The sequence below is a fragment of the Planococcus citri genome, chromosome 1, assembly GCF_950023065.1.
Source record: "Planococcus citri chromosome 1, ihPlaCitr1.1, whole genome shotgun sequence".
NCBI lineage: Eukaryota > Metazoa > Arthropoda > Insecta > Hemiptera > Pseudococcidae > Planococcus > Planococcus citri.
Genome location: NC_088677.1, coordinates 48,855,082 through 48,880,475, shown reverse-complemented (window position 1 = coordinate 48,880,475; position 25,394 = coordinate 48,855,082). Strand labels below are relative to the sequence as shown.

Below are 25,394 nucleotides of genomic sequence, written 5' to 3'. Positions count from 1 at the left end.
AGCCTTTCTTTGGACGACACATTGGCTCGCCGGCTCGCGAGCAGCTTGGACCACACAACACCACACCACATAAGACCAGTAACGAGTAACCTGTTGGGTACTTCAAATATTCGAGTAGTCGATAATAAAATCTCGTTAGTCTTATTTAAACGCAACGATTAGGTAGAATTTTACTTCTATAAACAGTGTCTATTGAAAAGAGTAGCGTGGGTTAAACTATCGACAAGTAAGATCGCATATATACAGGTACCTAAACCTATACTAAGTCATCGTGTGTATGTATAAGAATCAATTTAGAATTCAGTCGACGACGATAAAAATGAGCATTCAACAAGGTCTAACTATGAACGTAGAATTAATCAAACTAAACGACGTTTTCATTGAATAAATAAAAACCAACGCAACGAATGCGCTTTTCGCTTTTACAAATTGACATCATCAAAAGCTCGTAATTAATTTTCACGTTACTCATAAAAATACCTACCTAGTTAAACTGCTGGCTAAGCATGAAAGCTCAACATTTCACTGAATAGATGAAGACTTCCGAACGAATGATTGTCTTCTCTCTTCTCTATCTCGAACAAATTTTTAAATCGCGTTTCTTTAGGTAGGTATACCTAAGAGATTTAAAGTAGCTAGGAATATCTTAATTTTACTTCTCACTCGTTCTCACACAGCGTATTTTCGCCGACTGCTATCCAACGACGATAAAATACGTAATTTCAATTTCATGCGCGATGGTTTTCACAACCGCGCGTTTGTTTGGTAGGTGCCTCAACTTAGCTCGTATACCAAAGTACAATTCAAACGTTTCCCCTAACTCCTTGGTAGGTACATATATCTTTATTTCATTAAAATTCAGCCTAAATTGTTTCATTTCTTGTTTGAATTGTCTAAATATTACACAGGGATGCTTCATACGAGAAGACGAAATAAAACTACCGGAAATCTTGTGTTGTTCATCCAAATGAAATGATTTTTTTCTCCGAGTCCTACCCTCTGATAAATTTTTCAACTGAAGAATTAATTTTATACTTATGTTGAGTACTTATTTTACAAACGAGCGTTTAATTTAGTTTGAAATTGGAATGGCTAATCTGCTATGTGAAGGGTTGGGAATTCGATCATAACTGGAGAATTTTTCATCTCAATGCCATAAACTTATTCGAAAAAAGTTAGCAAGGAATCATTTGAACTAGTGCAACACTCCCCCGTCATCAAAATTTTATGTTGCTAAAAAGCGTACTTTTAAAAAATTTTTAAATTCTGTCAAAAAATGTGTAGGTAGGTACCTAATTTGTATTTGTATTTGTATTTTTTTTTTTTTGAATGAAACAACTCTGCGTCATTCCGGTATCTTCAACAAGTTTTTAATCTCAGCGTCCGAAGACCAGAAAAATGTAGCCACTTTTCTTACTATCAAAACTTTTCAAATTACTACAAAATACTTTTTAACACTTTTTCTGATTACTGGGCACTTTAAAGTATTTTCTCGGGCTTTAGAAACGTCGCCTATCCACCTCTGCTGAAAAATTATTGCATTCAACTCACAAATTCTGCATTAAGCTTTATATACCTATCTGAAGATTCATGTTTTCATTAAAGATATTTTTTCATCACTCAAAAGTCAAAAAATCGGATTTTATGCCAGATAAGTTATGAAAAAACCACTACGATTTAACTAGAAGAATTCTTGAAAGCGCTAGTAGAATTAAGAGGGAAGTAATGTGGAAGGAAGGATGGTTGATGAGTTCTGAAAAATACTTCCAAAACGAAAAAATCAAATTAGAGGACAGGACAAAATCTGAGAAACGCTGCGTTCAAATTTTTGTAGACATTTTGAAAGAGTCTACAAATGCACCCCCCCCCTCTCGCTGAAAAACTTGTGGCAAAGAATGTATTTATATAGGTACCTAATAAACTTGTATTTGTACGTATTACGTATTATTTACAAATAGAAAAGAACCTCGAATGAACTTTAAGCTAATAGCTAACGTTTGAAACAATAATTATTATCCATTAGGTATACAGATCAGCTTTGCACTTCAACAGCAATTAATGTACATACCTAATCGGTTCCTGAAAATTAGGTGATTCCAGAAATGTATCTAGATCTACGAACTCTAATGTAGTAATTATTTTTTAAATCACCTCAATAAGTACCATTTACTCCTGTTTTTTTTTAAAAAATAATTGTAGGTAATAGATGTAAAAAACCGTCGCTGGCGTCGTTCCGCCTCTCATCTTCTCTTTCTATAAGTTTAATCATAATCATAATGCAGTAAAAACAGCTATATAAAGAGGCTGGTCAAGTCCGTTTGTAAACACGACTTCTAGTATATCGAGGTACCTCTGAAAAAAAAATGTGCACACACATGAAGACTTAATAAACCTAAAAGCGAAGAAGTGCTAACACCTGAACATTTGAAAGAAAATAAAATTACATAGTAGGAGAATTATCCCATATGCCCGTGAAGGCAAAAAAAAACACGTATATAGTAAACTATATCGAACCATTTTATTATTTTATATTTCGTTCTAATTCAGTAATCTATTACGAAACTTTTAACGTAGTCAAGAAAATGGTAAGATTCGAAGTCAAACGATGATGAAATGTGCGATGAAATTGACCGACGTGATGTATTTGTCGGATTACCGCTCTTTTCGTCGAGTGGTGGTTTGGGAAGAAAAGGGCCACCCGGACATCCTAAGAAGCTTAAAAGATCACTGATAAAATCCTTGTGGCGGAATATTTTTCAATAAAAAAGGATTTATTTTATTTTTTTCTACATAGTACGCGTGTACTCTAGAGGAAACGCAAATCGGATAACGTAAATTACGCTTACATGATAAATCGAATGACTTTTCCAGTATGTGTATCCTGGAACACGGTGTACTATATGGTATGCTGTTTTTTTTCTAATGAAATGCAATTTGTATATATATTTTCGCGATGCGGTGTCATTACTCTGAAACTATTGAGTCGTCTGAAACAGATGAGAGAACGCGGAACTCGTTTTTTTCCTTCCCCTTGGTGAGTTTTTTTTTTCATTCATTCATTTCCATACATACGCGAGTGTTTGTGCGTATCTTGATACAAAGGCAAAGGCCACAATATTCGTTAGAAATTACTTTATAAATTTTTATGACAATCACCGTCGTCAGCGTAGGTACATAGGTACTACATACATACAAATGAACGTTTTTGAAATAATTGAGGCGATATGTCAAGTTTTTTTATACGGTAAAATAATTGAAACTCATGCCGAGATTATTTTTCATCCGTACTCGTATTCATCCTAGTCCGGTCCGCGTTGTTCGATCGATGTTCATCGACAATGATTACGACGCGACGTCGAGAATCCTATATAGTTTTGCTTTGGCTGATGTTTAGGTACCTATGTTCAACCAAGACCCCTATTTTAGGCCTCTTAGGCAAGGGAAAATTTCACTTTGAGGGCAGATGTTACGTTGCAGTGCTATAGCTTTTATGTAAATGTTGAAAGTCAAGTTTCAGCCAACGTTCTGAGTTGCCTTAACTATTTGCCGACGTTTATGTTATGTTATTTTATTTTATGAAAATATTTCGCCAAGTTTGAACTATAGGTGTGTACCTACTAAATTTTGGGGGTGAATAAATATATATTCTCGGATTCGTCAAGCTTTTCGTAATACTTAATTATCGAAATATTATTTCAATGGGTCGCGATTTTTTTTTTCTCAAGACAGTTTTGGAATAAATGGAGATTTGAAATGAACGATTTCTTTTATTTAAAGGTACCTAAAATCTACAGCAGCATCATGATACCCAAAGACTGCAGATTATTGATCAAGGAAACATTTTAGTTTGATTTTCCAGTGGTTTGTTCTATGAAGGGGTGGAAATTGGAATCAAAAAAATGAGTTGGTATTTGTGCTCAGCATCCTCGAAAATGTATAAAACGATGTCACACAATATTTGACATTTCTTGATATTTTGATTAAGATTTTGAGGCTCTGTATTCTTCTTCCAATTTTTCTAATCCCATACTTCAATCACGAAAATTTCAGAGTTGTAAATATTCCAAAAAAATGCGCACTTCCTGGATTAAAACAATTTTTATCAATAGTTATTCCAAAATTTGGCACAAGCTTTTAACAATTGAGCTTTCAAAAAAACTTACCTTCGAAGTTTAGAATTTTTGGAGAAAATATTTTTGAAAATACCTACTCTTAATTTCTTTCAAGACAACGCTGATGGATCTTCTCCCAGTTATAGGCAGTCATGAGCGATCAAACTTCAAAGCTGTGCAATTTTCCCTCTCTCCAGGTGTGAGGTATCTGGAAAATTCTACATTTTTGAATAAGTAGTATTTTTCTGGAGAGAATTTTTCATTTATTGAAACATCAAAAAAATCACGTCCATACAACATGTTACATCAGTCAAATAAAATCATCAATTTTCAAGTCATTCTTTATACCCGGTCACCATAATTTTCCAGTTGGTACTTTGCGGGAAAAAAATATCTAAAAAAAAAACGTCGCGAAGGAAATTTAAAAACTCACCGCAACTCGATAAAAATCACCAAACATAGAAACGTATTTTAATTAAATTTCCATAGTTGCCTTTTTTCCCTCTGACACCCATCAAAAAAGGCACCTTTTTTTGCAAAATGTAATTAAACTACATAATCCTTGGGACCGAAATCAGCCTTACATATGAAATGAGAATGAGAATGACATTTGGAGAAAAATGCCGCTTTGTCGGATACCAACCAAGGTTTGGAAAAAAAGCTCGCCAACATTTCGACAAGGGTCTCATCTCGTATCCATTTCCTCCCTAGCACGATATCAGATACGGTTTCCAAACATGGTCTCGGCGTATACGACGATATACGTATAATGGAAAATTCATCGTCGAAAACTATTGTCAGCGACGAAGAAACTGTCATGGCTGAAAAATCTGAGACAATAGACCGGAATAGACGAACGTACATATTGTAGTCTGCGTAAGTAAACGTATAGATGCGTCGCCAATATACTCGTTCAAGCTACGAATTATATCGACTATCGAGCCAATACCTCTGTGATCGATTTTCTGGTCGTAATAAATCAGAAGATAGATATACGTACCTCGTATAGTATGTGTAATGTGTATTATACCGATAGTTTGTAAGTTTATTCAGTTGGCCCACGCAGTTCATCTCCCTTCTCTTTGTCTTTATTCCAAGTATGGAAAAATTTCAATTCCCAGACCTGTCATGTCTGTATAATACGGAGCAATCATCGTCACCGGCACGACCATATTTTTAAACATGTTTTCGATCAATTGCTAGTAGGTACTGGAAAGGAGAAAAAAAATTCCCACTAAGCGGTACGTTAATACGTGCTTTTCCTCACTACTTACACCGCATATACCTACAAACACTTGGCACCGAAAACCCAGATGTCGATACTTTTCCCATTTCTGTTCCTCTCTTAACCCTTTGGACACTACGCGATGAATAAGGGAGGAGTGGAAAATACGAGTACACCATGGAAATTTTCATCTGTCCTGTCGCTCGGATGGAGCTGCATCATCGAAATATAGAGGAAATGCGTTTTATAGGGGCTGCATTATACTTGTACTCGTATGTAGTAGTATTGTCCGCATAGTAGACCGGCAGGAATGAAACTTTATACAATAAATTATGCGTCAGTGGGAGGATGAATGGTACATAAGAGAATATTATGGAGTAGGAGTGTAAATGGGAGGTGCAAATATATACATTTCATACGCATAAGTAAAAACATTTGAAAGGAAAAAAAAGAGTTGTTGATAATATCTACATACATTTGATTGATATATATTCGAATAACATTCTTGAATAATTTTTTTATTTCCTACCGGTTAAATTATAATTTGCATTCCAATAAGATAAGGAATCCAGATCGCTACAAACACGTCCGGAAAACCTACCTTCATAATTATTTTCAAATTCCCTCGTAACATTTCCATTTCAACCGAAGTAAAAAAAAAAAAACTTTCAATAGTATACAATCAAAAAGCACAACATCGAATAATTTCTACGCTATTCTGTTTCTGAATCGAAACTCGTCGAATAAAAGAAAAACTTTCAACACAACTTTTTGCAATTTTTTCAAACGTGGAAAAATTTTGCACCTGATTTTATTATCGAAGTGAATACTAAATGTAGTGGGAGAAAAATGAAAAGAAAAGGAGAGAGATTAATTAAGCAGAGAAGGGTTCAATGGTCAACATAATTATACCTGCTACAGAAAAAATTCAAAAATAATAGTTAATTATTTCAAGAGGGGAATAAAATAATGCGAACGCAGATAACGAGAACGCAATAAAGAGCTTTTATGAGCGGGTAAGAGTATTCTTTCTACTTCGAAAAATTCAAAAGATGAAAAATTTATTTTGAAAGTTGAAACGAGCCTTATGGACGTTTTAGATTTTCATCCTCAATTTCAACTAGCTCAGAATTTTTGAACTGAACAAACCTACATCAAAAGAGCAAACAGTTTTCAGATGTTGAAAAGAGGAAAAAATTTCATTATGAAAATATCTAAGCATTTTCTGGTGTTGAAAAAAGTGACTGTGGACTTCGATAGATTATGAATTAAAAATTAATATTCTGAAGAACGTTTTTTTTTCAATAATTCATTTTTTCAAAGAACTCTTGACAATTTTTTTAATGTTTTTGTAGTTTTTTAAAATTTTTATGGAGTAATTTTTTTCATTCTTTCTGTTGCAACTGATGCAGATTCATCTTCCATCAACCACTCAAAATATTATTTCGCTTGCATGTACTAGATTGATGGAGAAGCGGAGGGATCTCGTTTTCGTATTAGTCTTTGGTGTATATGCTTCAGGTTTTCTCTCTCCTTTTCCACTTCTCATTTCCATCAAAAAATCACTTATTAATAAAAAATCAGAAAAAGATTGTACACATTGATATTTTCTTAACAATTTTTCCTAAAACTCCGATCAGTATGGAAAAAACCAATTTACAATAATGTTTCGAGTAGGTACCTAATTTATTTGCATGGTTTTCTCATATCTCGCTTTAAATTACACAATAAAACACAAAAAGTCGTAGCTTTTCCTACAAAATTTTTTACTTCGTATTAAAGTTTTCAGCTAGCTTTTCCGATTTTTAATGTTGAATTCCTTCCGATACTGAATCATGGGAACCATGTATCGTTAAATTTTTCGCAAAAAATCAACTCCTCTCTTTTCAAAATACGGCGAAGTATTTCACCATTTCAGTTTCAAGTCAGTTCATCGTTATTCATTATATATACAACGACTTCGGAGAAATTTTTTTCATACGCGAGTGCATTATCCATACAATTCCCGCGGAACAGCGAATCGGTTGCATAATAAAATTGACGACATTTTCTCGTATACTATGCATAATTTACGAGTCGTTCGTTGGTAGTACAGTATCAGGCGAAAGTATTCGTATTACAAAATAGTATACCCTTATACCACGAGTACGATTTGCAGTTTTTTTTCAATCTCAATGACAGAGTTTCAGCAGCACGTATCTACGTATAGAAAAATAAAATAAAATTTACTTGTATACTGTACACACGTATCGTGTGAGAGACGTACTATTTGAGAACAACTAGAGACTGACTAAATGCGCAATTGTGCATGAAGGTAATTACGAATATCTAAAAAGCACACAATATTATACACATAAGACCGAGTGAGAAAATTCGTCCAATAATGATTTTACTATTGAAGAAGCGCATCGATAAAAAGGGAAGATTATGGTGTTGGTGAATACAAAAACAGGGATGTACTGTACGTGAAAACATACAAAAGACCGATGAGTATGTGTACTGTGTAGTGTGTAGTACATAGGTACTTTAAACCTTTCAGACAACTCTTCGATTACAGATAGAACACGCTTTTGTTTGGCAACTGTATCGGAAAAAAGTTTTACAGACATTTGGCAACCTTTGCTCCCCCAGTCATTGGTTTAAATATCATAATCGACTAGGATCTGTTTTATGTACATTTAGGATACCGCGAGTATGGAGATGATTTACGCGATTAAAATCTAGGCCTGTACGTAGGCGTGTATTGTACGCATACTGCATTTATACGTGATTTAGCCAAGATGAGATTTAAATTGAATGGTGTACAGTTAAGTATGTATATTTATGTGCGATATTTATTGCGTTCGGAGATTCGGAGTTGTTTTAAAATTGAATTTTTAACCCCTTTTGCTGCCTATTAATGCCAAATGCGAAGAAAGATTTAGTTGGGGGTTCCAATAGTCCACCTGATCACTATACGAGTGTGGATGCTTTTTAAATACCAACTTAACGAAGGGTCCTCGAAGCTGTTTACGTTGTTGGTCGCTTTCGGCATAGTTTAATACAAAGTGCGAGGTGACATTATACATCGACCATGTCTGTTACGCTTCATTATACCATGTATGCCCCTAATACCATTTCACACCACTTCAGGTACGTTTGGTAGGTAAGTATACAAGACGATTTTAGCGCAGTAGCGCTTTAGCAAGATGTGTTGAAAATTTTCAAGAATTACAATAAATGCAATGGGTTTACATTTGAATATACTTGTATATAGATAACCATTTTTTCCCATGAAAACATGTAATTGGATGGTCCAGGTACCCCGCACCTCATTCTTCTCAATTTTGGAGTGGTTTCTTTTTTTCAATTTTTAAAATCCCTAAGGGAAGTATAATGGGAGTAGCAATAAAACTAAAAAAATACCTACTTATATGCACTTATTTCGCTGGTGATATTCGAATAATTGTATGTAGATAGACATTACGTAGACAAGGAAACTGTCTGGACATACCTCGGCAATCAACAGCTTACTAATTGCCAAAGGATGATTATTATTATCTACTAATTTTCTTAAACGAAAATAAACATTCGTATAGGTACTAATAGAGTAACGAAATCACAGAAATTTTTCCCATCGTTTTCAACAACAAAATGATACTGAAAAATTTTCTCTTCGAAAAAATCTCAATTTCTATCCATAAGCTGGGTGATAAAATTTCACAATTCGTACCCAACGTGTTCGCCGAATATTTGCATAATTATATCATTAAACAAAATAAACACGAAGTTAACACCACTCTATTTCCTCGTTTTAACAATATAGTTCTGCAAACATTACAGATGCTACGGATGAAGTTGGCTTCGTAGAAATTCGCTAAACGCTCGGTGAAGTATGCAGGGGCAGTGGAGTACGGTTTCCTATATTTGAGTAGAATTACCGCGATGACGACATTGTGTTTTTTTAATTAAACAAACCAATGCCTTTTAAAAATTACCGCAAACATATACATACGTATATGTGTGCTGTGCTGTGGTGTGGTGTGGTGTTTTCATTAAGAACACACAACGCCATATTTGTAATCAGAGATGGATGAAGAGAAGAAAAACGTCGATGTGGGGCAAAACTGCTGAATTGGCTTTTTTTCTGTGCTCGTCCAACAGTGGAATAAAATGGAAAAAAATTCGTACAGGATTTTTCAGCAAATAATTTATAAAAATCGATGTGAAAATTTGAAGTCTCCTCTAAAAGAAGAATTTCGAATCATGGATATGTTTTCTGCTTGAATGATGAGTGATACCTATCAATTCTTTGATTTGTTTTAAAAATGAGACTGAATATCCAAAAGACTGCTATCAGCTTAAAATGAAACGGTGTCTAGAACCGATCAATTTTTTTTTCAAATTACATACATACATATCAAATTCAATACAATATTAAGAAATTGTCAAGATATTTTTTTTAATTTTCAAAAGTTTGATAAAATTTCAAGAATTGAACGCGATTTTTTTCCAATTTTTGAAATACAGACTTGATGTACAGAAATCTATTATTCAATGTTTCTTTTGAATTTGAACGTCCGAGGTAATTTTCTTACCTCTAAGTAAGTATACTTAGTATTTGCCCAATGAACCTCCATGAATTGAAAAATATAGAGGATGAGAAGGAAGTGAAGATTCGGAAAAATTTGTGAAAATATCGTTAGTTTTCATGCAGCTCCAAAAAACATAAAAATTCGCCCTTCCAGCCCAGCCGCTAAATTATGAAAAGTCTCATATCTTCTAGCTTGACTAACAACTATACGTACATTGGCAGCTCGCTTCAAATCATCTCCAGAGTTGAAAACGGCACCGAAATATGACAAAAGCGGCGCCTTTGTGCTATCCAATAGTACATATGTAGATGTCAGAAATATCCACTTCTATATCTACTGTACCTCTACCTAGTACCTACATCATACAATATGTTCGGTAAAGGCGCTCTTAGCATACAGTATATCTATCTCTAAAAACCCAGACTGTGTTACTAAACAGGTGTTTATCACGATTAATGCCCAACTGAGGTTATTTCAAAATACGTTTTGACTGAAAATAAACGCGACTGGGGATAGAAATTGTTTTACATAAAATGTCGATTTAAACACGAGCAAACATTTTCCAACATTGAAATCTTGGTGTAGTGTAACAAAATGTGATGACTTTGTAGCATTACCTAAAGGTACTATACATACTTATGTAGGTAATGTACTCGCACAAATACCGCATGTCTGTGGGTTCTGTATGTGCAGACCTACCCTGTAGTACTATATCTTACGCTGGGGAGGATATGCATACGAGCATATATCGCAGGAGCAGAAACGGTATAAAGTGAGCTTTGCGTGGCGGAATAAATTTCCAAGTCGTTCTCGTGGTACATGCGACTGTTTGCAGGTGATTTTTTTTTTCGGATTCGGACCATTCAAAAAACTGAGCGTCTTGCATGGGTTAAATTTATGCAGATATAGGTTTGTTTTTTGGCTCGAGTAGAAACAATTGTTTGGTAGTGAGAGGTGCTCGATTGTTATAATGCCAACATTGGTACCGGTATTGACATTTGCAAGACAAACGAACGATTAGATACGCTGAGTAAACATCATTCTCTTTGGGGTTTTTAATATTGTATGCGCACGCGGTCGTTGGTATACAGGTGCTTGTGTTGTTTTTTTTTCTTGCCTCTAAAAGCCTCTAAACGTTTCGTTTGGTTTAAAAGTCAACCATGTATAGTATTTTTTTTTTTTTTGGCTCCGACAAAATATTTTCTTTCACTTTTGGCTTGGCCGAACGAGTTGGTAGCTTTTTGGCGTGCACGATAGGTGGACTTAGACGAGGTTCAAATATCATTTTTCATATGACAATGGCTCTTGAAAAGCACCACATACGAGAAAAGTTTACGAGCTGGGAAAATATTTAGAGTCGGATAGGTTGACATTTTTATACAAATGTTTTCCACATTGTGACATTTGCTACATTTGGCCAAATAAATAGATATGTAGGTGCCTAACGAAAAGCTGGCGAAACTTGGTCAACAATAACGCATTCACTGCGCGTAAAAGATTTCCGCAGTATTTTCCGGTTATCCTACAAATTGATCGAAAGCTCCTGCTCCGGCAACAAGAGTTTACGACGACAGTATCGCAGCGATTCTTTTTTTCTTTTTTTTGGTCTAGAAAAAAGAAAGTGCTTCATATATCAATCAATATACTTACGAGTAATTTTACACGTTTAATTTTTTGTTCTTTTTTCATTTGCACGTTTAAAATATACAGATTAAAAAGAATACTAAATCACGCACCAATGTATATCTAGAACCTAACCACGAAATGAAGAATGAAAAAAAGGTCTTCTTTAAGTTTGGCTCTTCTCGTATTCCCTCCATCGTCTATACCCTTGTTCGGTTTGTGAACTTTCTATAAAGTAATAAGAAAGTTTATTTTTTTAATATTTACTTTTCGCCTACTGCTTATAATGTCACTTTAATCCCATGAAAATTACTTTTTCACCGCTTTCAATGCATCTATTATGCGCGTATAAAGTCTGCAAAAATTTCCTAATTTCAAATTAATTCGTATTCTCTTATTTTTCGCCAACTTTTTAATTTTTTTTCTTCTTTTTTTCCGCAAAGGCGAGAAATACTCAAAGTTTTTTTTTTTTTACAATTCGTATATTTTTCCCTTTATTTTCGCAAAGATTTTGATAATAAGTAAACAGTTTCGCAAGTATTTGAACAAATCTCGCAGGTCTTTGTTTTTTATAATTTTCACGCGATTAAAAAGTTTTTTTTGCTCGTTTCGATGAGTGCGCGAGTCAATTTTTTTTTGCGTAGTTCGTGGCTGAATTACGATCGCCTCCTGGGGATTAGGATGGTTTTTGAGTTGAATGCTCTTTCAGCAGCTGAAATTTGTTTATCGATATGATGAGTAAATAGAAGATAAGGCCGGATGCAATTTGCGATTATCATGATTCTTATCGAGGACGTATTAAGTAAAATAGCGGTTTATTATGCGAGCATAGATAGAATCAATCTTGATAAGATCATTTAGTAAGTACATAGGTATTTAATCTTTGTTGTCCTGCGATATGAAGCAATGAAAGATTACGCTTTGTGGGTATATTTTTAGTGTTCCAAGAATCTAGATAAGTAAATGATTTAAGATAAAGTATTTTTTAGTCTTTCTCAATTTCCTGAAGCCATTATCAGCAACCAGAGACACCGACTATTCAAAAAATAAAATAAAATGAAAAAAGTTTCGAGAGTTGACCAAATTTGGTGGAGACCTTTATTTTGAGTTGAAAGGTATGTACTCAGAAAATGAGGGTAAAGTCTCTTCTGCGAGGAAAATTTAAAACCATGGATATGTTTCTTGGTTCATGTCTACAATCAGGTGACTATAATATTTTCCAAGTTCTTTAATGTCAGACAAAAGACTATAGAACAGGCATGATTTTAAGATTTACTCGCAAAATTGTAATTTTTTATAAATTCTTAAACGTTGAACAAAATTTGGAGTCTCGAATAAAATTTGTCCTGACATAGGTATTAGGTACCATACCTAATACATATCAAAATCCATGAACGTTTTTTCCAAAAGTCTGACATAATGTCAAGAATTTATCGTGATTTTTGAATTTGAAAAAATATGACATGACATGACATCAGATCCAGAAAATCATTGATTTTTCCCCTAAATTTTCTAAAAAGTCAATTGATTTTCTTCCAAGTTTTCAAAAACTTGACATAATTTTAGAAAGTCAACTGTTTTTTTTTTTCAAGTTTGCAAAAGTCAGTGTTGTGACGCGGATAAGCGTCACACAAATTTCGGAATGACTACCGGCGCAAAAACATACCCATGTAAAAAGAAATCATCCTTGAAGGTGTTTCTGAAGGAAAGATATGGGTTCTCAAAGAGAGAAAATTTTCAAAAAAATTATGTTTTTTTTCGCTCTGATCCCTACTTAACTTAACTTGTTTTGAGAAAAATAGATCTTACAAAATAAATTTTGATAGCAATAGCCTAGATTGACGTAAAATCTCAAATATTACATATATTTTGGAACTGGACTGTTTTTCCCAAAACAAGCAGTTAAAGCAAGAAAAATGCGATTTTTTTTTTTTAGAATGCCCCTTTAGTACGGACCCATATCTCGCTTCTAGGGACACCTTCGGGGCTTAAAATTTTCTAAACTGGCTTTAAATTCAAAATAAAGGTTTTCACCAATTTGGTGAAAATATTTCGAATTTTCAGTTCGCAAATGAAAAGCTTTGGAATTTTTTTCACATACGTGTACTGGTACTCGTATTTCTGTCAGCGAAAACGTATCACTGCTAATACAGAATCAATTAGTTTTAGCTTACCGTTATAATCTGAATAGATAAAAAAATCTTTGTTTTTTCTCTCATTCGTTCTTTCTCGGGCTATTTCTTTTGAACTGGCGTTGATTAAAATCGTGTCTGGAAAGTGCAACGCGCCCACTCCCAAGTTTCACTCTTTATTTGCACCATATCGTTATTTACCAATGATAAGAATTCGCGTTTTAATTTTTTCTAGCTTGCAGATAAATACGTACATACAACTCGATAATGCACGCGCCAACTAGAGCATCAAAAACACCGCCGACTCTTTTCTTGTTTGATTTATTTCGTTGAAAGTTCATACTCGTGGATGCGATTTTTATGTCGCAAAATTGTAGAAATTTTAAATTGAAAAAAAAAAAAGGTAAAGAAGGGAGAGTAAGTTACTTCGCTATTTATCGCTAAAAAAATCTGTTTGAAGAGCAAGTCATCGTAGTGAGAGGATTTTTCAAGTGATCAATTCACTCGAGTCGAGTTTTCGATCAAGTGTCTGTACTTGAATGGTCAGAATCTCAATGAAGCTGCATGGAAATTTAGGTGTTATGTAGCAAGTATGCATTTATAAAATTTGCATTGCCGTATGGATGAGGTGAACGAATGAAGAATGAATTGGATAAGTAGGTATTCAAATGAGTGAGAATATTGAAATATGTGATCATATTTTCTCTTTTGAGGCAGATTTCAGGTAATTTGTGAGAACTAAATGACTCAAATTGGAATAATAATTTTTTGAAAGCTGACAATCAGCCATATTCTGCGTAATGGTAGTTTAGGTTATACTCCAAGTGGATGCCGCACGTGTATGAAAAACACACAAATATTCGAGTTTATTTTCCCATTATCACAGTGACAGGTCCTTCATTTGAACGGCATAAAAGTCAGTCATCATACCCCCTTCTCATGTTGAAAAACGAATCCCCAAATTAATTTCCATTATACCCATTCGGTCTTTGTTTCGAAGATTTCATCTTGTGTAATATGCTCAATAATTTTTTTTTCAGTTCGAACACGAACTCGATGACATATACGCACGTTCATGTTCATCACACAACACCAACGACGATGTATTCTAATTAGAAATTTCAATTTTCAGGGCGACGATTGCGATTGGGAAACGAATTTGTTTGATTAGAAGAAGAAAAAACACCAAAGTCGAGCCATACAGTACACCAAACGGTGACATGAGTCATGTCGTTTCCAAAGCAATATAGTAAATCGTGAAAAGACACGTGTCAACTTTTCAGTCGTCATTGGATTTCTCGTGGCGTGGTTTCGCCTTCTTGATATCTGTCGACGAGAAGCGAAGGAAAAAAATATCAAGAAATACGCGACTCTTGAGAAAGATAAACGAATATAAGCGAATAAGCATGGTTATATTTCATAATGATTGCCACTTCCTGTGGGTCGCTACCGTGATTTTTTTGACGTACGCAACATCGCTCGTCATCGCCGAACAAGGTAACAATTTGGATTTTTTATATTGCGCAAATTTTTCCGGTTTTGATGTGAACAATTGTAGAGAAAGTACCTTTAGTATCAATCAAACTGTTGAAAGTAATTTTATGACTGAATTGGAAGAATAAGATGCGGTGAACGTTTTTCCTTCGCATCCCTTTTCTTCTTGGATTTATTTTTTAGCTTGAAAGCTGACATATTGTCATTTCATCCATTGATTTTGTGAAGAAAAGTTTCCATCCGAGGTTGCCCCCTTGGCCCTTACACCTACAGCTTTTGTAGAGCTTAGAAAAGTTACCGAAATCCAATTTGAGAAATGTCTTGATCTAAAAAAATCCCAGAAGTATCCCTCAAACCACCTCACTCAAGTATTTATTTTTAGGCTTTTTACCATATTTCATAAACAATCATGAGGATTTTTCTAAATTTACTGAGTTGCTTTAAAGATTGAACAAAATTTATAGCTGTAAGAACAATGTGGGATTGAATTTTCTTCCAAATGAGCTATAACACTGGATACATGATTAATCGAAACAAGTCCTTCAGAAAAGTGGTTTATTCAACTTCAAATTTGAAGGAGCTATGGTCATTGACTCTTGAAGTCAGTAACTTTTACCTATACCATTCAAGTCGCTATACTTTAATTTGTGAAAATGGTTTTCTAAATTAGTAAAATAACTGTTCATGTTTGGTTTCAACATTCAACAACTAGATAAGTACCTACACTGAAATCAAATTTGGATTTCTTGAAACACTTGAAATTTTATGATTTTTTTCTATGATTTATAATTACTAGATTGTAACCTTCCAATTTTGGAAATAGGCCATCGCGACGGACGACTTTTTTTTGTCTATAGGGGCGGATTCATTAAAATTGTAAAAGAATCATGATTATTTTGAGAAAAACCTAATGCAATTTATCTTGCTGGACCTTTTTCTTAAAAAAAAAACTGTAGAGTAGAAAAGTTTTAAATAAGTAAGTATAATCGATCAATCGGAAAAGTAAAAAAATGCAAAAAGAATTAATTCGGATGATTTTATGCTAATGTTTTTTTACCCAAAAAAGATTGATTTTTTTGTGATGAAAAAGGCTACTGAATAGAAAAACTAAGAAGAAAAAATGTCGATGTAAGATGAAATTCAGTCCCGAAAATTTAGCATTTCGCATTTCTTAACGATATTTTTTTACATCCAGAAGAAAGCACTCATTTTTTTAAGTGAAGGGGAGGGGGTTAAAATGTGAGAAAATGTTATGAAAAAGTTTAAGAAAAGTATGAAAATCAGTTTTGCGAATTTGGAATTTCATCATAATATATTTTTACGTTGGGAAAAAGCCATCGTTGTTCGGTTCAAAACTGAAAAATGGTATAAAAAAAGTCGAGAAAAAGACAAATTATAATTTATTTTGGTAAGTACCTACCTACCTGAAAAAGATACGCAAGTTTTTTTGAGAAGACGGGCGCGAGGGAAAGAGAGATGGAGAGAAGAGGGGATTGAAACTGAAATTTGTAAAAAACATACAAAATAAGTTTTGCAAGTTGATATTTGTAATTCATCACAATAAGTTGTTCTAACTAAAAAAAAACTTCCGTTGAAAAAATTGTGAAGAGAAGTCGAGAAATTCAACTTGCGAATTTGCTGAACATACTGTCAATTCAAAACTGTTGCTATGACCTTTCTCTCTTTTCCTCCTTCCCTCCTTTTCTTCCTCCCTCCCCTCCTTCAAATGTACTTTACGAATGGTGCATCAAAAGCCGCAATCTCCTTGCGTTTTGTATCAAAATGTTTGGCAAACGAGAGCAAAATAATTTTCATTTGTTATTGCACCGTCTAGTACGAGTATTTTCCTCCAGAACATGATGAAAAAAAGAGGCGGAAAAATGAGCCATTATGCACCTTAACCAAAATTATTTGCCATAAGAATTACTCTTAACAACTGAACATTTTTTAAACGCTCGATTGAACGAGTCTGTAATTGAGACAACGCTCCGAACGGTGGAATTTTTCGCGAAATTCGTGTTCATAGACTATATTTTAAACACCGGATAAAACTAGAGAAGAAGCCCAGCGCATATGAAGTTTATGAAACCGGAAAAGTTTCGCACTTTTTCCAGCCTCGTGCATTACAACAATGTACTCACAAGATCGACATTTATATCGCGTGTTTCGCAGATGCATGCACAGCTTTTCATGCAGTTCGATAAACATTACCTATTAGAAAAGGACGCAAAAAGCGAACGTTTATAAAAGTGTTTTTTTTCCTATTTTTTATTTATTTGCTTCGAATGTTTTTTTTCGTACTTTTAAATATTTCGCACGCGCGTTTCTTTTCGACGACCATGGTTCGTTGTTATCTGTGATGGAAAAAAAAGTCAACTCTCTCTCTCCGCGTATGCTCTCGTACACGTCTTTTGCAAACTTTCCGTTGACATTTCAATATATGTCGGTACCGGAATTCGTATTATACATATTGTATGTGTGTGCACAATGTGAGAGAGTATACATAGTGGAGGAAATATGCTACATGATGAATGTCGCTGAAATGTTTTCCTTCTTTGTTTACTTTAGTTGTGTAGACTTTTTCCTCGCGTTTTGAGTGGTCATTGACATAATCAATATTAAATCTATTTGAGCGAGATGATTTCCATTCACAAATGTTTAAAAGTGTTTATTCGGAGTTCCTAGAGGTATACGCAGACCCACGTACTTTACACTTGGCCTTTCGAAGAATGCTCCATTCACGTGTACTTTGACTATCTACTTATACTTATATCGATGCAAATGTGGCCAAATGAGCGCAGAACAAATTCGTTAGTAGAAATGCGAACTACCAAGGTATAGACTACGTATACTTACTAAAAGAGATATATCCTGTACAATTTCACCCTTCACGCGTTCTCAGGCATGCATTCGAGATTTATTCACGTGTACCTAACACAAAGTACCCCGCTAAGACAAAAACAAACTGTCCATTGCGTAACATGTTCTCGCAGTGTGTGGTTTCTTGACTTCGACATAAAAGCAATGAGAAAATCCGGTGAACACAATCGAAGGAAGGAAGTTTAATAAAACAATGATTGGTAGGGTGTGTAAATGTATTTCTTTTTTTTTTTATATTTTATTTCTATATGGAGAGAGAAAAAAGAAGTATCACACAAATATGACTAAGAGACAAGTCGTCGCGATAATAATATCTGATATAGGCATATTGACGCTTGCTGTATGGCTCGTACGGTATAATGAAATCGAAACGAGGCATATTGGCTTTGAGACACACCCTGGTATGAAGACCCACTGGCTCTCCTCGTAAACTAAATTATTTTCGTAATACGGAATCTATTATTATGCTCGAAGACAATGGAAACCAGAGCATCGATCATAATGGATCAACTTTTATATGCATTTTTGTTCAACGTCTAATTAGGCAGAATGCCTTTAGCAGATAGCCTGCTCTGCTGGTGCCATATCAAGTTGATGATTTTATTAGTGATCTACAAAGATAGGCTGAACAACATTGGTATTTGTGGGGTGATTTGTTTCAATGTTTCGCGCCGAATCTAGGAACAATAGTCGAAATGGTATCTCACAAAAGTGTTGCTATTTGGTGATAGAAATAAAAATAAAAGTAAGAGGTGAATTGAATCAAGGCCGAGGGCGACTCCTCTACTTCTGAAGCTCTAGTCAACCCCGATAATTTAATTAAGTAGATTGTAAAAACTATCTTTTTCAAGTCGAGGCTCCCAAAAAATCGTCAAGTACTCGTATTACACTTTTGTGAGCGTTTAAATTTTAGATTTTTAATTTAAAATGAACAAAAAATGTTCAAGAGGTACCTTAAGTAGTCAGACTCGTTTACCAAAATTAACTCAATAACCTGTCTAAAAATAACAAAATTTCTCAAAAGTCATCCGGTGCAGTGATTTTTCACCCGATCCGATACGAAAGGGTTAAAATGAAGAAAGTAAAATGTATTAATTGTTCAGTAAACGGGCTCCATTGTCTTGAAAGATGGTAGAAGCGGAAACAACGTCGTCGTAGACCTTTTGGAATTACATATTCATTCGGTGTTGACGTTGTTTCCGCTTGGTATTCATTAAAGTTAAAATTATTAAATCAATAAACAATGCCAACACGGTCAAAAAAAGTACAGAGACTCCGAGAGAAGGTACTTCAAAGGTGTGTGCAACACTGTTCATCGTGTATGCCGAGTGTTGGTATGAGTATTACGATACGGACGTGATTTGCGTCAAGTATTTTCGCATTTGAAAGCATGCTTTACGATCATGTACCTACTACCTAGCCTATTGAGTGATAATAAGTGATGATTTTATTGTTTCCAGCGACCAAATTACCACGATTATCGTATTAAAACCGTGGCGGGGTTTTCAAGGCTTTAACCAAAAATGCCAAAATAATAAATACCTTGTACTTAGAATAGAGACATATAGGTGTAGGTAGGTGGGTTTTTGATTCGCACGAATTTTCAATCAACAGATGAAACTCTGTCATGTTTTTAAATTTGTTCTTAGATATCTACCTATGTGGTCTGTTCAATCTTTTTTTCGTTTTTCATCGTAGGTATGCATTGCCTTTTTTTGGCCCCCGTTAAGCATAAAATTTTAGTAAATTTCAGTTAAATACCATAGAAAGTATTAAAAACTGGATTTTAAATTTTGGCTACTTATTTCAACTATTTATATTCTGTATATCGAACTTTCAACTAACAATAAGTACCTACCAATTTTCTCTGCATTTAAACAATTCAATACAAATTATACATAAGTACTTACCTATGACTATATACGAATGTACGAAGTTGCATACTCCACCCTTCTGTATTCCTTACTACACAAACAAGAGTCGACGAATTGAACACCCATATTAGTCGTAATATAGGCTCCTTTTTGACAGTCAATCTCTCATGTATAGGGTTACTTTATTACGTATAGTTTCACACGCAACCATCAAACTGCATTACCGATTATTAGTAATTTCTAAATAGCTAATCTTACATTCACATGATATCCAGCAGTGCACTGCTGCGCTTCGCCCCGCCCTTCACTCCGTGGTAAGACGTAAATCATAATCGTGTGTTACAAGCAGAACGGAATTTATTTGTAATTTTTTCCAAAGTTATGAGACTCAGTACGGAAGCAGGAAACATAAAAACACAGGCAGGTAAAAAGTCGACTGTTTCTGAAATGACATTATTAATATGAGTTTTGAATCACCCCGTTGAACATTTTTCACGTTCATTGTCAAACTAACGTAGGTACAGAATAAAGATTTTCTATCAAAATTATTCTCAATAAAAAATGCAAACAATTACAATTGTGTACCTACTATCTGTGGAACTTGCTCAATACCAAATTTTGAGCATCCCAAGTTGATTTTTTGATTTTTGACAAATTTTCGAAAATAGTGATAGAAATAGCCTGTTGGCATACCTACGTATTACTTTTTTACAAAACGAATAAATAGGAAAGAAAATCTTGACTGATGTACTGAAGTGGATCCACCTTCTCCCCGAATCGTTTCCACTATATTTTCGAGCTGATCTGGAGCATCCAGCAAAAGTTGACTTTTCTCCAGCAATTTCAAGTTGTTGCAGAAAGCGAAGTACATAATCAACTTGGATACCTTAGCTTAAAATTCAATCCTGCTGTAATGAGTTTGACATTCCAAAACGATTAGGGCAGCTGAATCGTAAATCTGAGTAGTTGGGGTGAAAAGTGTTGATACTTATACATATTTTTTTACAAGTTGAAAATCTAAAATTTGAAAAAATTCCTTAATTTGTAAATTTTTATCACGAATTTTTCAAAAACCACTTCAACCATCGTCGAACAGATAACAGTGCATAGGTATTACATTTTCAGCTACCGAAATGGATTTCAACACCTTCTGAAGCAATTTGAAACTGTTGGAGAAAAGTCAACTTTTGCCACAAAGGCTCCAAATTGGCTCGAAAATTGCGACAGTTGATGCAGGAGGAGGTTAATTTTAGAATGTAGATGAAGGATCGAGTTATTCATTGCAAAACTGCCAAAAACGATTTTAAAAAATGAGGAAAAAGTTTCAATCCAAAAAATTGGTTTTGCTGAAAAACTATCATTAGTATTCTCATGATCAGTTTGAAAAATTCTGTCAAAATCACCTATTGAATTTCAAAAGGCATTTCAATAGATTTTTTCTAATTTTCTTACTGAGAAAATTTATTACATTTTTCAAAGTTCTGGCTCCTTACGTATAGGTATCTGAAATCATAAGGATATTCAAGCAACAGGTCTTATCTTATAAATCCGGATACAATTCTAGTATGAGTAAACAATCAGCGATATTATTTTCATAGGAAAGCTATTTAACGGTAAGTGTATGGATATTTCACATGTATGACATGACGTTGGAAAAATATTACATGTAAGTAGGTATTCTATCGTCATCACGATTTCGAAAAATGGAAAAAATCTGCGCATAGTATCGCGTTTTTACGACATATCCTATAGTATACGTTTGCGACTCTACATACCTAGGTATATTAAGAAGATGGCAATTTTGTTGCCAGTATCGAGTTTATCTTTGACGAATCTGCAAGTATTGCTTTAACTGATCTCTATGAAGGAACATGCGTTAGAAAAGAGATTACCCTATTGAGCTCCGCGCTCCGCTGTTGAGGTCGTAAGTCGCGTACAAAGTTCAGTTCGTGATCGTGTCCGGTCGTGACCGGCTTCGTATAGTGATGGAAATCTGTATACCTCTACGAAGTTTACTATTATGCCGTTTGGTCTTCATCATCTTCGTTCTTCTACTTACCTGTATCTATACTCTACGGACTCGGTGTATTATAAATGTCATTGTTGGCCAGTTGAGTATATTAGTTGGCCACTCATTAAGTACCATTGCCTCTTTTGGATCTCTTTAAATGGCTATTGTGATCGAATTCGAGACCTCTTTAAAAAATTCTACTTTAATTACCGAGAAGATTATTTATGTACGCGATAAGCATTCGCGTACCTGTATAAGTGTATAGTGGACAATGATACATGGCGGCATTTTTATGTACCTATTGACTACTCTGGTAGGTAGTTGAACATTGGTGTCCAAATACATCAGGTTCATAAGTAGGTATATCGAGAAATTTTCTTCGATATTAATGGGAGAGCTTGTAGTTGCCCTACTATGTCGACAAATTCTCCGAGAGGTGTAGTATACGACTACGAGTACCTATACCTACTTAATCAGTTTTCAGTACTTTAAATCTGGTCGTTGAGTGAAAAATTTCAAATCACGAATGTCGAACACGACATTCAACTTTCGAGAGTAAGCATGACGTTCGAGGTTCGACATAAATGGTGAATTATGTAGTAGGTAATAGGTATATTTGTGGTTGCCCGACATGGTCGTAGTCGTATCGAATACTGAAATGTTTATTTTTACCTCCTTTCCGTCCCACCCCCGTCGTAGATGTACAAATAACACGAAAAATATGAAAGTTTCGACGGAGTCGAATTATCGATACCATTTGCGACATTGTTGCTCGAAAATTAATTCCCCATTTTTGGTCGGACAAGTTTACATCTGGCGTGAATTAATTCGTACGAAGTAGCGAGCCATCAAAAAAATGCTAATATTTCTATTATCGCGCCAGCTCCATTGAATATGGAAAGTTATCGTAAGGGGGTTCGACAATTGACAGTTATTAGACTCCGCGTGTATTCGCGGTCCGGGCTGATTTTGCTCGCGTCTTACCAATCCCCAGAGCTTAACTGTTTCATAATCCTATATTGCTCGAGTGAAACTTGAACATGTACATTGTATATTATGATGTATGTATTACCACGTGTAGATCTAGGTGTTGTAGATTTACCACAGCAATATGCAGCACTTACCTATACTATTTTTAAGCTAATACCACGTATTTTTGGATTTTTCTGTTACGCAGAGCATACCGGTGCCGGCGTGGATGGCGAACAAGGTGGCGAGAGCGGTCTGCTGGAAGATTCGTTTGGACAGAATCCGGTCACGTCGTCCAGTATCGACGGCATGAATCACGCGGTTCCATTGCCAATATTCCAACTAGAGCCATTGGATAAGTTCGTCATTAAAAATAAACCGGCCACTCTACAGTGTAAAGCTACGCACGCGTTGCAGATTAACTTCAAATGTAACGGCCTTAAGAATTCTTCCAGTAATGGGATGCAATCCGAAGTATTCGTCGATCCGCAAACTGGTATTAGGAATATCGAAGCCAGCATTAATATTACCAGAGATAACGTCGAAGAGTATTTTGGCAAAGATAAATTCAAATGCGAATGTATAGCTATGTCTTCTCGCGGACTCATCAAAAGCAACCCGGCTACAGTTGAAGTTGCATGTGAGTATAATTACATACTATTATCGCTGGAGTTCTTTTGATAGCCAAATTAATTAACCTATTCTCCCTAAAAGCGCTATATACCTAGCTGTAGTACTATGAAAAATATGTAATAGGGAGGGATTTCAATTCGCAGTTGATCCTCCGGTCAATGGAACATCTTGCGAATACGCTATCATAGTGCTATTAGTCGTGGGAGCTTGATTGTTTCTAATTATATATCACCTGGTGGGCCTGCCTGCTGGCTGAAATGGGTGTCAAGTTGTATAACGCAGGCATACGCAGGACGCGCGATGTTAACCTACAAAATACGTAGGCAGCCACTTTGAGTCGAAATGGATCTCATTATCACCATAACGTGTTTGATGAGTTCGTTTCAGCCTCGAGATTCTGTTTTGGTCTTAGTAATGTTTCAATCTTCAAAATGAAGCATCACACTAAATTTTATCAAATTCTGATGGATTTCTTAACCCTTACCCTTCGTTCACTAGGTATGTACCCTAATAAACCAAGCGTAGAAGTTCCATCATGATTTCGAGATAGTGGGATGGGACCATTCACAAAAACCGTTTCGAGGTCTCAGAAGTCCACTTTCATCGATTTTACGCATGATTTTTTTTTTTGTCATCGAAGTTCGAACCATACAAGGTCATCTTATTCTTAGCCGAAAGAATTTCAACCAAATTCGTTCAAATTTGATATTTAGGCTTGGCTTGGCGTTGAATGGAAGAGGTTTGAGTAGGGATGACCTTGACTCGAAATTTGTGGATGTTTAAACTTTTCAAGATGGAAAAAAGGAGGAACAAAAGGGTCAAAAAAGTCGAAACAAGAAAATAAGAATCTATCAATAGAAAGACATCCTTCCGCAAAAATTATTTTTTGTAGCTGTAAAGAAGTGGGGAGGGGTTAAAAATGGGCAATCTTTGAAAGTACAATATGCCAAATTTAACTCATTGGTCAATTGAGAGAGCTGGAAGCGTGGCTCGAAGTTTTTTATGGTCAAAAAACAGAAAAACACAATTTTTTTTCTTTTTATTTTGATAAAGAAATAAGGTGCACGTGCGCTGAAATGAGCATTATTGGAAATTAGTTAATCAATTTTAAGGCATTTTTTGCTCTATGAGACGGATGGTAATTTGAAAAATACTGACTCGAGTGAATAAATTTTTCTACAATTTTTTGGCTCAACATTAAAAAAGCCTCCAATTGTTGTCAAAAAACCATTTTTCGGGGAGAGGAGATTCGTGGGATTTGTATCAACTAATAAAATTCGTAAATTGATGGAGCTATGAATTTACTTATTGTCGTTCTTCTTCTTTTTTGTTCTGTTTTAATAATCGGTAGAATATTTCAGCTGAGATTTTTTGAATATTTTTCCTGATACTAGACTATTCGATTGTATTCAAATATCAAGGCTCGACGTTCGCTTTACAATTAAGGCAAGTTCGCCAAATTTCGGAAACTGAAACCAGTCTCAAAGGAGTGGTAAAAATTGAATTATTTTATGCTACCTTAATCACTCTTATATTCTCCCTAACCTTCAGAGTATTTAATTTGGAACAGGCAACGGAGCTGGAGCTACCCGTTAATGTTGTCATCTAAACTGAATTTCCATTCTGTGGAGTGGAGTAGGCTCCTAATAGGCATGTTTTTTTTCAGCTTCGTCCGTAAAAATATTCGTGAAACGCGAATACCTATTCAGAGGTATTTTTTCCTCACTCGATGAATGTATCGAGTTGATTATAGTTATACGTAATGCCGAGTTGTATATTAACAACGAGATGATCTGGTTGTGGTATAAAGTCGAGTTCCACCACATAGGGTTTTGTTTTCCCATAGTAACACGATATGGGTGGAGGT

General features: G+C 34.9%; 1 protein-coding gene across 3 annotated transcripts in view; it reads left to right on the top strand.

The window, feature by feature from the left end:
* The window catches only part of unc-5, a 152,226-nt gene that overhangs the window by 10,304 nt on the left and 116,528 nt on the right, over positions 1 to 25,394 (top strand). For all 3 annotated transcript variants that reach the window (XM_065345714.1, XM_065345712.1, XM_065345713.1), the window contains exons 2-3: positions 14,799 to 15,163; positions 23,103 to 23,534. In XM_065345714.1, the coding sequence (XP_065201786.1) occupies positions 15,073 to 15,163; positions 23,103 to 23,534 (523 nt within the window). In that variant the 5' untranslated portion in view covers positions 14,799 to 15,072. The remainder of the gene's footprint in view (positions 1 to 14,798; positions 15,164 to 23,102; positions 23,535 to 25,394) is intronic.